At 38.1% G+C, this 13176-nt stretch overlaps 1 protein-coding gene across 2 annotated transcripts in view; it reads right to left on the bottom strand.

Annotated features, from left to right (window-relative positions):
- pnpla7b (patatin-like phospholipase domain containing 7b) overlaps positions 1-13176 on the bottom strand; it is a 40906-nt gene that overhangs the window by 14006 nt on the left and 13724 nt on the right. For both annotated transcript variants that reach the window (XM_042488512.2, XM_088077222.1), the window contains 14 exons: positions 12476-12635; positions 12241-12321; positions 10820-10948; positions 10594-10674; positions 9289-9409; positions 9089-9166; positions 8054-8136; positions 5349-5498; positions 5024-5101; positions 3910-4115; positions 3618-3749; positions 3183-3306; positions 2413-2602; positions 1355-1504 (listed from right to left, as the gene is read on the bottom strand). In XM_042488512.2, coding sequence (XP_042344446.1) covers positions 1355-1504; positions 2413-2602; positions 3183-3306; positions 3618-3749; positions 3910-4115; positions 5024-5101; positions 5349-5498; positions 8054-8136; positions 9089-9166; positions 9289-9409; positions 10594-10674; positions 10820-10948; positions 12241-12321; positions 12476-12635 — 1763 coding nt within the window. The remainder of the gene's footprint in view (positions 1-1354; positions 1505-2412; positions 2603-3182; positions 3307-3617; positions 3750-3909; positions 4116-5023; positions 5102-5348; positions 5499-8053; positions 8137-9088; positions 9167-9288; positions 9410-10593; positions 10675-10819; positions 10949-12240; positions 12322-12475; positions 12636-13176) is intronic.

Below are 13176 nucleotides of genomic sequence, written 5' to 3' on the forward strand. Positions count from 1 at the left end.
TGTTTACGACAGCTATTGCACATCTATCTATTCTGGAAGATGGATCCCTCCTCAGTCACTCTTCCTGAGGTTTCTGTTGTTTGTCCCCCATTAAAGGTTTTTCTTTTTCACTGTGAGGGTCTAAGAACAGAGGGATGTCTTGTGCTGTAAAGCCCCCTGAGACAAATGATTTGCGATAATGGGCTTTAGAAATAAAATTGAACTGAATGCATTGAATTTGTTACAAATATTCAATTAAGAAAAACATTATCATAAACATCAACCTCAATGAGTTATAGAAATACGTGTGCTCACAAACTCATACACATCTCCTCATGTGGAGTTCAATCCATTTAAATGTTTCCCCATCCTTGCTGCTATGTTAACAGAACCAAGCCATTGGTAACAGCATGACCTGTCATGCCATAACGAGAGACACAACAGATCATCTAACAGAGGAGAGAGGGAGCTGTCAATCAAACAGTCTGCACACACCCACAAAGGTCTAATCAGGCAGCATAAGTGACAACAACTGTGGACTTATGGGTGAAGGTGGTTTAAATACTGGTTATTAGAAAGAAAAGGCTTGCCCTATGAGACCTACCAATGTCTTCTATTGCCCTAAATATACTCTGCCAGATACAAAAAAATAAAATATTTACCCGTATGCATTATGTAGGGTTATGGTTACACATTACTATCACTTTTCCCTTGGAAATTTGTATAAAAATAAACATGATGTTTTCTTCAAAGTCAAACTCTCTAAAATGTTCCCGGATGTCAGTTTCACTTGTGACAGGTGCAAACTATCACCTGCCTCCCTGGCACACTCACTTTGCCTGTGTCCTAATCTGTCCACTTTAGTGGAGCTCCACTTTAAAAATATTGTCAGATGTTATTAAAATGACAATTCATCCAGATCCGTTAAAAGCTATTTTTGGCTTCACAAGATTTGTTACTTTATTAGCCAGGATACCTTCTCTACAGGAAGAACTCTCACTTGTCCGAGCTAGACTCAGAGACTGAGGGAGGTGATGCGGCATCTCAGACTTGAGAAACTGAGATTAACTTTAAATGGCTCTTCTGATAAATTTGTGCGAAACTAACTGCCTTTCATGTCCTTCTTTTTGCTATGCTGTGAGGCAGTTTGTATGTTTAAAAAAACTGTTAAAAATGTGTTTTTAAAAAATGAACATGGTATTTTTAAGTTGAAAGCACTGTAAAGGACTAAGTGGTCTCTCTATGAATCATGACTCTTCTCAGGTAACCTGTACAAATGGTGTGTGCATTTGTGTGTGTGTGTGTGTGTGTGTGTGTGTGTGTGTGTGTGTGTGTGTGTGTGTGTGTGTGTGTGTGTGTGTGTGTGTGTGTGTACCGATGCCACTGAGTGCATGCTGCAGCTCCAGAGTGAAGGCAGTGAGGGGAACGTCATCAGACACAGGCAGGATGGTCACAGTGGACAGGTTGGAGGCTGGATTCCCAGCATCCCACTTGCTGGTGGGGGTGTGGAGAGCCAGACTACGCGCTGCAGGGCAGAGGAGTGTTTCTCTCATTGGATGTTCCAGACAGAAAAAAACATTTTTTAAATAATGTATATGTGCAATATAATGTTTACGGTATGTTTATGCTACTTATGCCTAATACCTGCCCTTGATGTCCTGCATATATCTTGATTTCTATCTCATGTTATAGTTAAGTTCAACTTGATCTCTGCAGCCAATGTCACAAGATACGACGCATGTCCGAAGCATTTAAACCTTTAAACCTTTATAATTAAGTTACAGAAAAAAATGTACTGTACATTTATTGATATTTTTCCTTGTTTTTCTCATTTTTTATGTATTTATATAATTTTAGCACTTTTATGAAGGCATTTCCTGTTTTGTTTTATTTATTTACTTTTCTTTTGTTGTGCTAATTTTCTCTTTTTTGACTTTACAACTTTTTATCAATATCTTTACAATAGTCAGTCCATCTCTCGTTTCTTTGATAACGGCCTTCTTTCGCTGTTTTGAAAGAAATCAGGCCTACTGCTCAGGTTTCAAAGGGTTAAGTGTAATTGCTTTTATTTGTGTACAATTTTGTACAATTATGGTTACAAATGCTGTACATTCCTGCATTCCTGCAGAGTAACATTTTGGTTAAAAACATACAAAATGCACAACAATCAAATTAAAAGATGAATTTGACTGATGGCGTTATAATTTTTTTTAAATTCTACATAGAAACCATAATAATACTGTTAATGTTTATTAATTTGGCCACAATAATTGTGTTATAAAAAATGAATATTGTGCTAACCCTAATGTGATCCAATCAGATTACTTCCAAGCAACTGGGCTCACATGACAACTGTTGATGTTCCTATTTGTGGCAGAGTGCATGAATTCAGTCCGATCCTGACATAAACTAGCAAAAGCTGTTTGTAATTACCAGCTAGAGGTCCGTTGACCTGCTGCATGTTGCCCAGGATCTTCTGTCCCAGCAGATGAATCAGCCTGGTGACGACCTGAGGATACCTCCTCTTGATGGAGTTCAGAGCTCCTTCAGGTAGTTTTGCCAGCTCCGAGTCTCTGACAGCGTGGACCGTGGTGGCTCGGTTCATGTGGGTCAGGGCCTCCACCTGAAAAATCCACAAATAAGTTGTTGTACTGCCATTTGTAGTCCTGTTTCCAGTGTGTCATCAAACCTTTAACATCTGGATCGACATCAGTGTTCTTGTGCTGCTTTCACTATTCAAACCTCTGAAACCTGGGAGAACTGGTTTGATTTCTTGGGGAAAAAACAGAACAGCAAACTCGTAAGAAATGTCCTGCAAACTGTAAAAAAAAACATTACAGGGAAATTATCTGAAAAATAGCTGGGTGAATTATTACATTTTTCAAAAAAAACCCAACAATATTAATAATTCTCTTAAAGATACATTTATTGATTATGTTACAGAAAAAATAATAAAGATATATTTTTTAAAATGACTTCTTTGAAGTCATTTTCTTTTTTTTTTCTTTTTTGATCTTTTTTTCTTTTTGCTTATTTTCATGTAATTTTCAAGTATAGTTTTTACTAATAATTTACTAATTTTTATGCAATTTCTTGTTAGGTTGCTTGCAGCCTTGTACCTGTGTTTTTGAAAGAAATCAAGCCAATTTTCTCGAGAATCAAATGGTTAAATTGCGTCTTTTCAGCAGTTTGTGACCACTCACCACACCAATTAGATCCCCACGGCCATACTCGCCAGCCAGCTCCTTCTTCCCATCATCCTTTGCAATGACAGAGCGCAGTCGGCCACTGAGGACGATGAAGGTGCTGTCTGACTTGTCTCCCTGTCTAAAAAAAAAAGGAAAGAAAAAAATCCAAAAAAATGAGTAATAAAGTGTCGAAACCCTTTGAAACCTGAATTGACATCAGTTTTCTTGTGCTGTGTTTAGGTGCCTTTCAAAAGCTATTCAACCCTAAAAGTTTCCAGAAACTAGTAAAAGGTGATAAGAAAATTAGTTTTGAAAAGGCGAGATAATTATTTGAAAATTTTCTTGGTTAAAAAATTACAAATAAATCTGCCCTCTACCTTCTTCTTCTTCTATTAGTGACACATTCATTCTTTCAGTAAGAAGCCTGTCAACAGCTGCATAGAGTGATACCTGTAGACGGCACGTCCAGCCTCCAGAGCCATCCAGTCCAGGGCGAAGTCAATCTGTCTGACAAACGGTGACACTCTCTTCACCACAGTGTGAGCGACGTTCAACACCACCCTGGGCTCCTCGCGCATTATCCTGCAAAGTTCAACACAGGTTTTTTCTGCACTTTGGTGCTGTGATGGGAAGAAACGCCTGAGTGTTGTTTGTGTGTGTGTGTGTGTGTGTGTATGTGTGTGTGTGTGTGTGTGTGTGTGTGTGTGTGTGTGTGTGTGTGTGTGTGTGAGCGTGATCCTACTCGTAGAAGTGGGCCTTGGATATGGACAGGAAGGTGCAGTCTCTGTGAGCTCGCACGGAGAAAATAAGGGGCTCCCCTGTGAGGACGGCCAGGTGACCCACCATCTCCCCTGGGTGGGTGACAAACAGCAGGCTCTCCTCGTCACGGTCGATCATACGCTGGTTAACATGGAGCAGCCCCGAGATGACAAACGCCACACTCACATCCTGGAAAACGTGTTGAGAAGAAACATAAAGCGTGGAGGAGGAAGAGTTCTTTGTCAGCTTCATGCAGCTGTGTCACTGAGTGGAAAACCTGGCCTTTGTTTATTTACTTTGCTTTACTTTAGATCTTTATTTTTTAACATGCCAAATAAAATGTGAGAATATAAATACAAATATAAGTAAGAAAAACAACACGAGAATATCCATCAGACATATTCTGTAAACGAGTATTTCACACCTAAAGGGAGAAAAAGGTGGTTAATACTTGTGAAGAAGTTGAATTTTATTTCATTTCACTTTTAATTATTATTACTATTATTATGAGAATGCACAAACTCAGACAAAACCATCGCCCCACCCTCTCCCTCGTTCATGCTCAAATAAAGGCAAAAAGCCCAAAAAATAATCTTTAAAAAAACAATGATAATAATGTGTCACTCAACTAAATATTTAAGTTTCAATAATCCTGATGTAATGATAAAAAGTCTGTTAGTATGCTGTCTTACTGCTCTTTTTTTTTTTTTTTTTTTTTAAATCAAACATGAATATTCCCAATTTCTGTTCCAATAATCACTACACATACCGTGATCAAATCAAACTAGAATTAAACAGTCAAGGCAAAACAAGAACACATCAATCTGAGTTAACACACACACACACACACACACACACACACAAGAAAAGAAAGTCAACACACTCTCCACACTACAGCTGTCCTATAAATTAACCCCTCTGACTATAATACAAATTCCTCTCAATACATTTTAACTTTCTTCTATTTGAAAAAACTTTTGGACACTATGAGGCAGCAGTGGATTTATTCCTCTGTACACACGCATTTGGTGTTGAATAAACTGTCTGTCCCACCAAGAACAACACACAGAGAGGTGGGTTTCTGTCATCAGACTGACCTGGTCTCCCTGGTGAGCCACGACAGTGCCAGCTTTCACCTGCCGAAGATTCACTCTCCCCTCCAGCAGGTTGGGGTCCTGATAAAAAGACAGAACATTTGAAAAACACTGAAAAATGTCTTTACACCAATCTGTCTAGAGCATCCAGGTATAACTGCTTCACTAACCATGGATTTCTGATTACAAAACTGCTGATCACTTAAATATTAATTATTAGCTTAGAATGTTTCACATATTTTTACAGTATTTCAATGACTACATTTTCACACCATTTTTTTTACACCAGTGAATTTTTGTTTTCTTACAGTTAACATTTGAACTCTACCTGTATCTGGATGACCTGCAGCAGATCCTTTTTGGCAGCTTGGAAAATGGCATTCACTTTATTATGCTGGACATTTCCTTCTCTGGCGTCACTGTAGTGATAAACAGCAGATGGAGTGTGCTGCATTGTCACACTCTTCTTCAGGATCGACTGAGGAGACAGAAAAGGGTCATTTAGACTTTAGAGAGACATTAAATCAAACACACACTCTCAGTAACCCTGCTTATTCCTATGCAGTGTCTGAAAAGAACACATTAAATGCACAGTGTAACATTGTAATGTACTGCTTAAACAAGTATTATTTTGCTTAGGCTACATGAATATGGGATATTTCTTTTCTCTATCATATAAATACTCAGGATTACAACAAAAACCTGCCAGTTCAACCAGCTAAATGATGGGTTTAAACCCTTTTTTGGTAGCTTTAAAAAGTAATACGTGTAACCAGAGTACAATCAGTGCCCATTATATTTTTTTTCACCTTTCTTGCCTTCTCATCAATTATTCTATCATTTCAACATGCGTTTAACATCAATGACCTGCTGTCAGAGCTCATACTCTGCTCCAGCATACATGCCAAAAATCTGAAAACAAATATGAATGCAGTTGTTTACTCTCAAAATCTTTCTGCTTCTTTAAAGGTAATTCCATTTTAGTTGTTCTGTGCAGGTACTTTGACAGGAAAACAGAGAGCTGCTATATGCTTCAATCATTGACATTGCTGCATGTCCCTCAACCCTAAACACACTGACTTCACTATTTGAAGTAGAAATAATTTGCTATGACTTCTAAGCAAATTCCGACTTTTTTCAAACAAAAAAAACATGGCTGACGCTAGGGTCTGCTCAGTCCAAGCCCCTCAGAACAGTCCTGTGCTTTGAGACCAATTTGACACAGTGATCAACCATGTAAGTACAGCTTCCAGGTCTGTCATGTGATGCCACTGAGCCAAAAAATACTTTTTCCTATAGACTTACATTATGTAAAAAGACTTTCGTTATACAGTTGATCAAAAACTTTGAGCATTTAAGTCCCACAAATGAAGTCATTTCACTTTCAGGATCTGAACCATTCAGTCAGCTTGTAAAGGTCACCTGGGTCTTCTGTAAGCAGTGGGCATTCTGCTACAGAAATGTGTTAGGGTTTTTTATTCTGCTGTCAATTCTGCTGAAATTATGAGTAGCCTCAGTTGCCTGTTTATTTACCCTGTTTATTAGGGTACGATTGGACACGTACTTGATTTTTATTTTTTTGTTTTTTTATGCCTTTATTATAGCACAGTTACAGAGTGACAGGAAAGGGGGAGAAAGAATGGGGATGACATGCAGCAAAGGGCCGCAAGCCAGAACAGAACCTGGGCCGCTGCAAAGGACTCAGCCAACATGGGGTGCACACTCTACTCACTGAGCTAGAGGCCGCCCGATTTCTGTTTATTCAGTATTTATATATTTATTTACTCATTTTTGCTCACCTGATGTATTGAAGGGGAAGTGACGTAGGAAAAACAGAAGAGGCTGTGTCAACAGTCGGTGTTTGGGAGGTCGGCGGTAAAGGAGTTTTGGTTACTTTTTTTACTGAAGGATTTAACTGTGAACTGTGGATTTTTCTTTAGGAGCTTTTGTGGATTCCTGCACAGCAGGATCTATTCTGCCGACAGGACGTGTAGTTAGACAGCGTGGCTTTGTATGGTCTGAACTACAGTGTCTCATCACGCTCCTACCTACCTCGCCAAAAGGAGCTTTTTTTTTTGTTTGTTTTTTGTAAAGAAATATTTATATACAAGGGCAAATTCTATTACAAATATTTCACATTTACACATTAAACACCTTTTCAAAATGGCCTGTAAACCTAAAAAATACAGCAGTGGGATATGAAAACATGCTTAAGTAAAAAGGAGCCAAAATTAGTTTTCTGTTGTTGTTGCTTCTTTTTCCTTCTTTTGCAAACTGTGGGACGGTAAGTATATTGGACTATGTCAAGGAACTACTTTTGGGAACTTTGGGGACTACTGGGTACTGGTTTCCTGATATCACCGCCTGTCAGCAGGGCAGATTTAATTTGATTCATTTAAGATAATTTAGGTAACAAGTTGACTCTCTTTGGTGAATCTAAAATCTTGATTTTGATGTTGAAAAGTGTGAGATTTTCTGGTAGATTTGGAAATACAGCTAATTATTCCATTTCATTTGGATTACCACAGAAAAGAGCCACCTGTAACCTGTTTATAAGCGCATGTACCTTTTCACCATGTATGTTTTTTTTTTGGTGAATTGTTACAAGGTAACATTTGAAAAGTCTAAAAAAGCTGCACAATTGAATCCTTTTATCATCATTCATGTAGCAGAGCACATAAACCAGGAGTTGGTGGACGAAGTCTCTAGTGCATCCGCTCTAAGGGCCCTAACGATGTAGAAGCTCACATAGCTTCACACCCGCAAAGTCAAACTTTTTTGACTTAATGTGCCATTGAGAGACTTTCATAGGAATGAAAAGGACACTGCCTCCAGTTGTGTATTCAGTTTTCTTAATATGTCCATGTTTCACTATAGCAGAAAATGTCTTCTGGAAGAACTCAACAGTAACAAGCCTTTTTTTTCTGCACTTTACACACTATTGTAAAATATCTCTTATGAAACCGGACACAGGTGTTTAAATATGGATTCAAACCAGCAGCATGTGCAAGAAAGAAAATCTCCTCCACAGACCTTCACAGGACTTTGAGACAGCGCGTCCTCTTTGGCAACTCGAGCCCGTTCGTACACTCTGTTGAGGTCAACTGACATTTCACCTGCAAAACACAAAATTATGTGTATAGATCACTTAGGTTTATATCAGCAATAATATTCATTGACATGGAGTGGAGAAGTATCTGACCTGCTATTGTGTCTATAGAGGCTGCAGCATTGGTTGTAGTGTACAGACCTGCTAATGATGGTAGCTTTAACTGCAGCTGCATTTAACCCTTTGAAAGTTAAGCAAATTTCAAATAGCAAAACAAATGTAAAAAAGTACAAGAAAATTACCTGAAAACAACAAAAAAAAGAATAATAAAAAGAATGGTTAAAAAAACAACAAACAAGAGAATAAAAAAATGTTTAAAAGTTCGTAATAATTTTGTAACATGGTTTCATATATGTAATTATCATAATTATAATATCTTTTTTCCCTAGCTTTTAAAAAATAATTTTCTTAATCTACTAAGTTCTTGTTCATGGAACATTTCTTAACAAGTTGTCTTCGGACTGTGGGAGGAAGCCGGAGACCCTGGAGAGAACCCATGCAGACACAGGGAGAACATGCACGGGGACACAGGGAGAACATGCAAACTCTGCACAAAAGGGCCCCCGCCCATGGACCAAACCCCGTTCCAACCAGGGTTTTTATGTATTTATTCAAGTCTAGAAGCTTCACCTCTAAGTGCTCTTTAATCCTTAAAGGAAGCATAAAACATGCATGTTAGAGCTTGTGTATGAGAACATTAGCAATGACTTTTAGTAAGAGGCAGTTTTCAGAAATGATTGGTGATATGTTTTCAAGTTATCAAAGGTGACTTGCAAAAATTCCACAAAAATGTGTTTCACTTTTTTGACATTAAATTAAGCAAACTTAAAGGAAAACCTTCTGAATGTGTCTTAGATTTTTATGCAAAAAAGAGTACTTAATAACGTAAAAAATATATTTTGTGTGTGTGTGTGTGTGTGTGTGTGTGTGTGTGTGTGTGTGTGTGTGTGTGTGTATACCTGTAACAGCCATTGGGGTGGAGAGAGAGCGAGGTTTCCTGTATTTAGATGAGGACCCGTCAGAGAAGCTGGACTTTTCTGTTGCAGTGTGTAACAAGAAAACAGAGAGCTTTAGACAATCACAATTACACAACATTACTGCACACCCATGACTGCAGCCTGCAACAGTGAAATGTTGAGAGAAGGTGGTTGTCTCTGACCTGTGTCTCCCTTTTCGGCGCCCATTTCATCAGGTTGGGAAGGCTGCCTGCGGAGGCCTTTGTGTGGATGACCCTCACCCAAAACATTGGCCACTGACACCAGGGAGATGGCTTGGCTCTCCTGTAACACAACATTTAATTCAACCACAGGGTCCAGATTTTTTTCTTTAGTCATTAGTTCAAGGTGCAATACTTTATTGTATTTTACAAAATGTAAAAAAAATGGGACTTAGAACATAATGAAATAAAACATATTGCAAGAATAAAGTGCACCTACTTAAAACTTAGTAAATAAAGAGCACTGCAGTCAGAATTGTGCATATTATTATTGCTTCAATTACTTTCATGACTGGACAGACAAAAAAGTACACTTCTCTCAAGAGTGAGTGAGTACATGCAGGAAAATATAAAGTGCACAATGCAATTTCAAGAGCTTTAAACATCTACTAGCTTTCTGATTTCTTTGGGTGAATGTGTTGTTATTCAATGTTAGTGTACGAAAAGAGAAAAATAAGCACTGCCTTCAATCCACAGTAATCTGATCTCTTTGGGTACTTTCAAATATGGTATTTTCTTCAATCAAATACACCCTCTTTTCCATATGCCCCACTGTCTTCAGAAATTGATAATCTTTTACCAGTAACAAAAACAACAAGAAGATACATTTTGTTTCTATATGACCTCTTAGCTTCGGATACACCCCTGGCTTTGCTTAAAACTGAAAACTGAAAGGGAATTTAGAACATGGCATTTTCATGTCTGATGGTTGATGGAAAAAGGCGCTCACAGAAATAAAATCTTGCTCATCTTGTGTAAAACTTCAACTAATACAATTATAACAATTTTAAGTTCATAGGGATAAAGCTATACCTGATTATGGCTGACACTTGTGACAGATGTTCCCAGTATGCTTGCAATGCCATTCACATGTTTTGGTCATGTGAGTCTGGGGAGTACTGTCTTATCTTTGAATAATTTCAGTGAAATTAGAACAAGTAATAGAGCCTTCCCCAAAGATTGCTATATTTGGTAAACCTGAAGCTGGAAAAATCTGTCCAAAAGGCAAACAAATGTAACCTCATTTACCTCTTTAATAGCTCGGTGGAGAATACTTTTATTATGGAAGAATAATAACTCTGGAATAAGTCTGACTCTCAAAATGCTGCTAAAATATGCAAGAAAAAGACAACAAAAGAGAAAAAATATGTGTGAGGTCATAAATGGCAGTATGGGCAAGTAAAAAGTGAGGTTATCCTATCTAAAACATTTTTGCACAAATCATGTCAGTCTGGAACAGCACAGTACCGGGTTGAAGAGCTCGGTGGTCAGGCCGAGGTAGTTGTGTAAGGCAAGGAAGGTGACTCTCTGCAGACGCACCATGATTATCTACAGAGGACAGAGGACACAAACTGCACTGAAATGCCAAAAAAGAGGAAATTGATCTATATTCAGAAGCTGCCTATGCTTTTGTTGCAGGTTATGAATTGGCTAAGATGGCACTTGCACCTCTGATTATCAGCTGACGTTTTACCTGAATGACACGGACCAGAGTTTCAGGATATTTGTCAAAGACTGACTCGAAGGCTGCGGCTGGAAGACGCAGGATGGTGGAGGGAACTGCAGCTCTTGCAGACACTGTTTTATAAGGTGCAGGGTAACCCTGAAATACACAAGATACAAAGGGTGAAAGATTTGCAAAAGTTTTTTGGTAAAAACAAGTCTAAAACTAGCGTTGACATCATTATTAACAATGGATAAATCTTCACTGAGCAAAGACCTCCACATAGACTATACACAGAATTCCCATACATTTTTTTCAAATGGATTTTTGAAATTGCCAAAGAGAATCTCTGCACACCTGAATATGTGACAGGTGCGTCGGAGGACAGTGCAATTTATAAGCAAAGAGAGGAACTCCCACACACTGTCCTGCTTACTGCTGATATATTGAATGACAAAAAAGACATTTCGGTCTAGCTGACCTTCATCAAGTATGACGGCAGCATGCTGCCATTACACCTGATAAACGTCTGCTAGATGGAACCGTTGCTCTTTTTCACTCAATAAATATGTCAGCATTAAGCAGGACAGTGTGAGGGGGTTTCTCTCTTTGTTTACTAATGAATTTTTAAAACCTTTCCATATTATTTTTCCCCATTTCAGTGAATTTACTGAGGAAATTAGAAATGAGAAGGCCTATAAAGTGAGACAGCCATACATTCTTGAACTTGTCAGGTATCTGCAGATAAGCCAACAGTTAGCCAACTTGCTAACTTTACTCATTATTAGACAATTATGCCACCAAAAAGCTTCTGATGCCATGACACCAGAGTGGCACATGCAGGTAAGCTATTTCATAAAACCTCAAGGCCCCATCCCTATTTGGAGGATAGAAAACTGAAGATAGTGTCAATGTCAACTTGACATGTGTTTTGGATATAATTTTGTTTTAAAGTTTGTATGCATTTATTACTTAAAAAACAAACATGTGTCTTAAAGACAAGTCTAATAATTGTTTTGTGACCACGCCTGAACCAGCATGTCTGTAAAGTGAAGACTCATGGGTACCCATACAACCCATTTTCATTCAGATATCTTGAGGTCAGACGTCAAGGGATCTCTGTGAAATGGCCATGCTGTTTTTTAATTGCCAAAATTAAGCCTAACTTTAGTCAACCCTCTTACTGAAGGGCTAGCATGCCATGGCTTGATTTCTCAGGTCTTCTAGTTTCAGATCATCCAGTATCATCACTCTCAGAACTCAGACCTGTACAGCCTCTTTAAGGCAAGAATGTCAGCTGGTGATTCACGATTTTAAAAATGACTGCATTATGTACGAACTTTAATGGCAGTATAATTAACTCGTTAATGTAATGTGAAATGCCAAAGCTAATTTTTAAAAAAAATCTATCCTCAAATACAGGTGTATAATATGTGTGAGTGAAGACGTACAGTGATGATGTCCAGGATACTGAGCAAACTGTGAACACTGTCTCCTGGTAACACCTCCTTTACTACGGCATCTGTACCGTCCTGCAGTAACAACACACAATCACATGTCAAGTGAAACAGTTACAACACAGTGACGGTTTCAACATTTTAGTCATTTGAACAACAACATACATGACATAGAAAAGAAAACAAGCACTGATCCATGGGTAAGTGTGGGTTATTAATGTGGTCTTACGCTCTCGTGGATGCACAGCTCCAGGCGGCCATCTTGAACCACGTAAATACTGTCGTCAGTGTCCCCAGGTCTGAAGAGAGCCTCTCCCTGATGCAGCTGAATCAGCACCATGTGACGACACAGCTCCAGGAACAAAGGCTTCTCAAAGTGGCCCAGCACCCTGGTTACAACACATGTGCACACACTGTGAAGTCCTGTTACTGCTAATGATAATAACCATTTTTCCATTAACAGTAACAAAATGTAACACTATGAAAATAACATCTAGATAATCATCAGTTTATTAATCATTGATTTGTCCCACACTGTAAAATCTGTCAAGTTGGTTTTACTTACAGAAAAATGCGAGTTTAAGTTTACTTTTCATGTAATTGTTAGGTTTACTTAAAATGTTGTCATATTTACCTAATTTTGTGAAGTTATTGCAGCTTAAACATGAAAAGTTTTATTAAATCAATCTTTCTAAATTTTAGCAACTTCAGTAAACCAAGTTTACTGTGTGTTCTGTATTCTGCTAGTTGCATACTAGTATATATATATATTTGTATTTCCTAAACATGTTAAGAAAACAGATCTCACAGATTTCCTAACGTCATCATGGACAAAGTCCTCTTTGTGATGATTACGTTAAGTCAGACTTACTTGGTTTACTGTAAGTTGCCGACACTTTAAAAGAACTGAATTGTCATCTTTCTAAGTTG

The sequence above is a fragment of the Plectropomus leopardus genome, chromosome 4 (genome assembly GCF_026936395.1).
Source record: "Plectropomus leopardus strain MGB_pleo_1.0 chromosome 4, ASM2693639v1, whole genome shotgun sequence".
NCBI lineage: Eukaryota > Metazoa > Chordata > Actinopteri > Perciformes > Serranidae > Plectropomus > Plectropomus leopardus.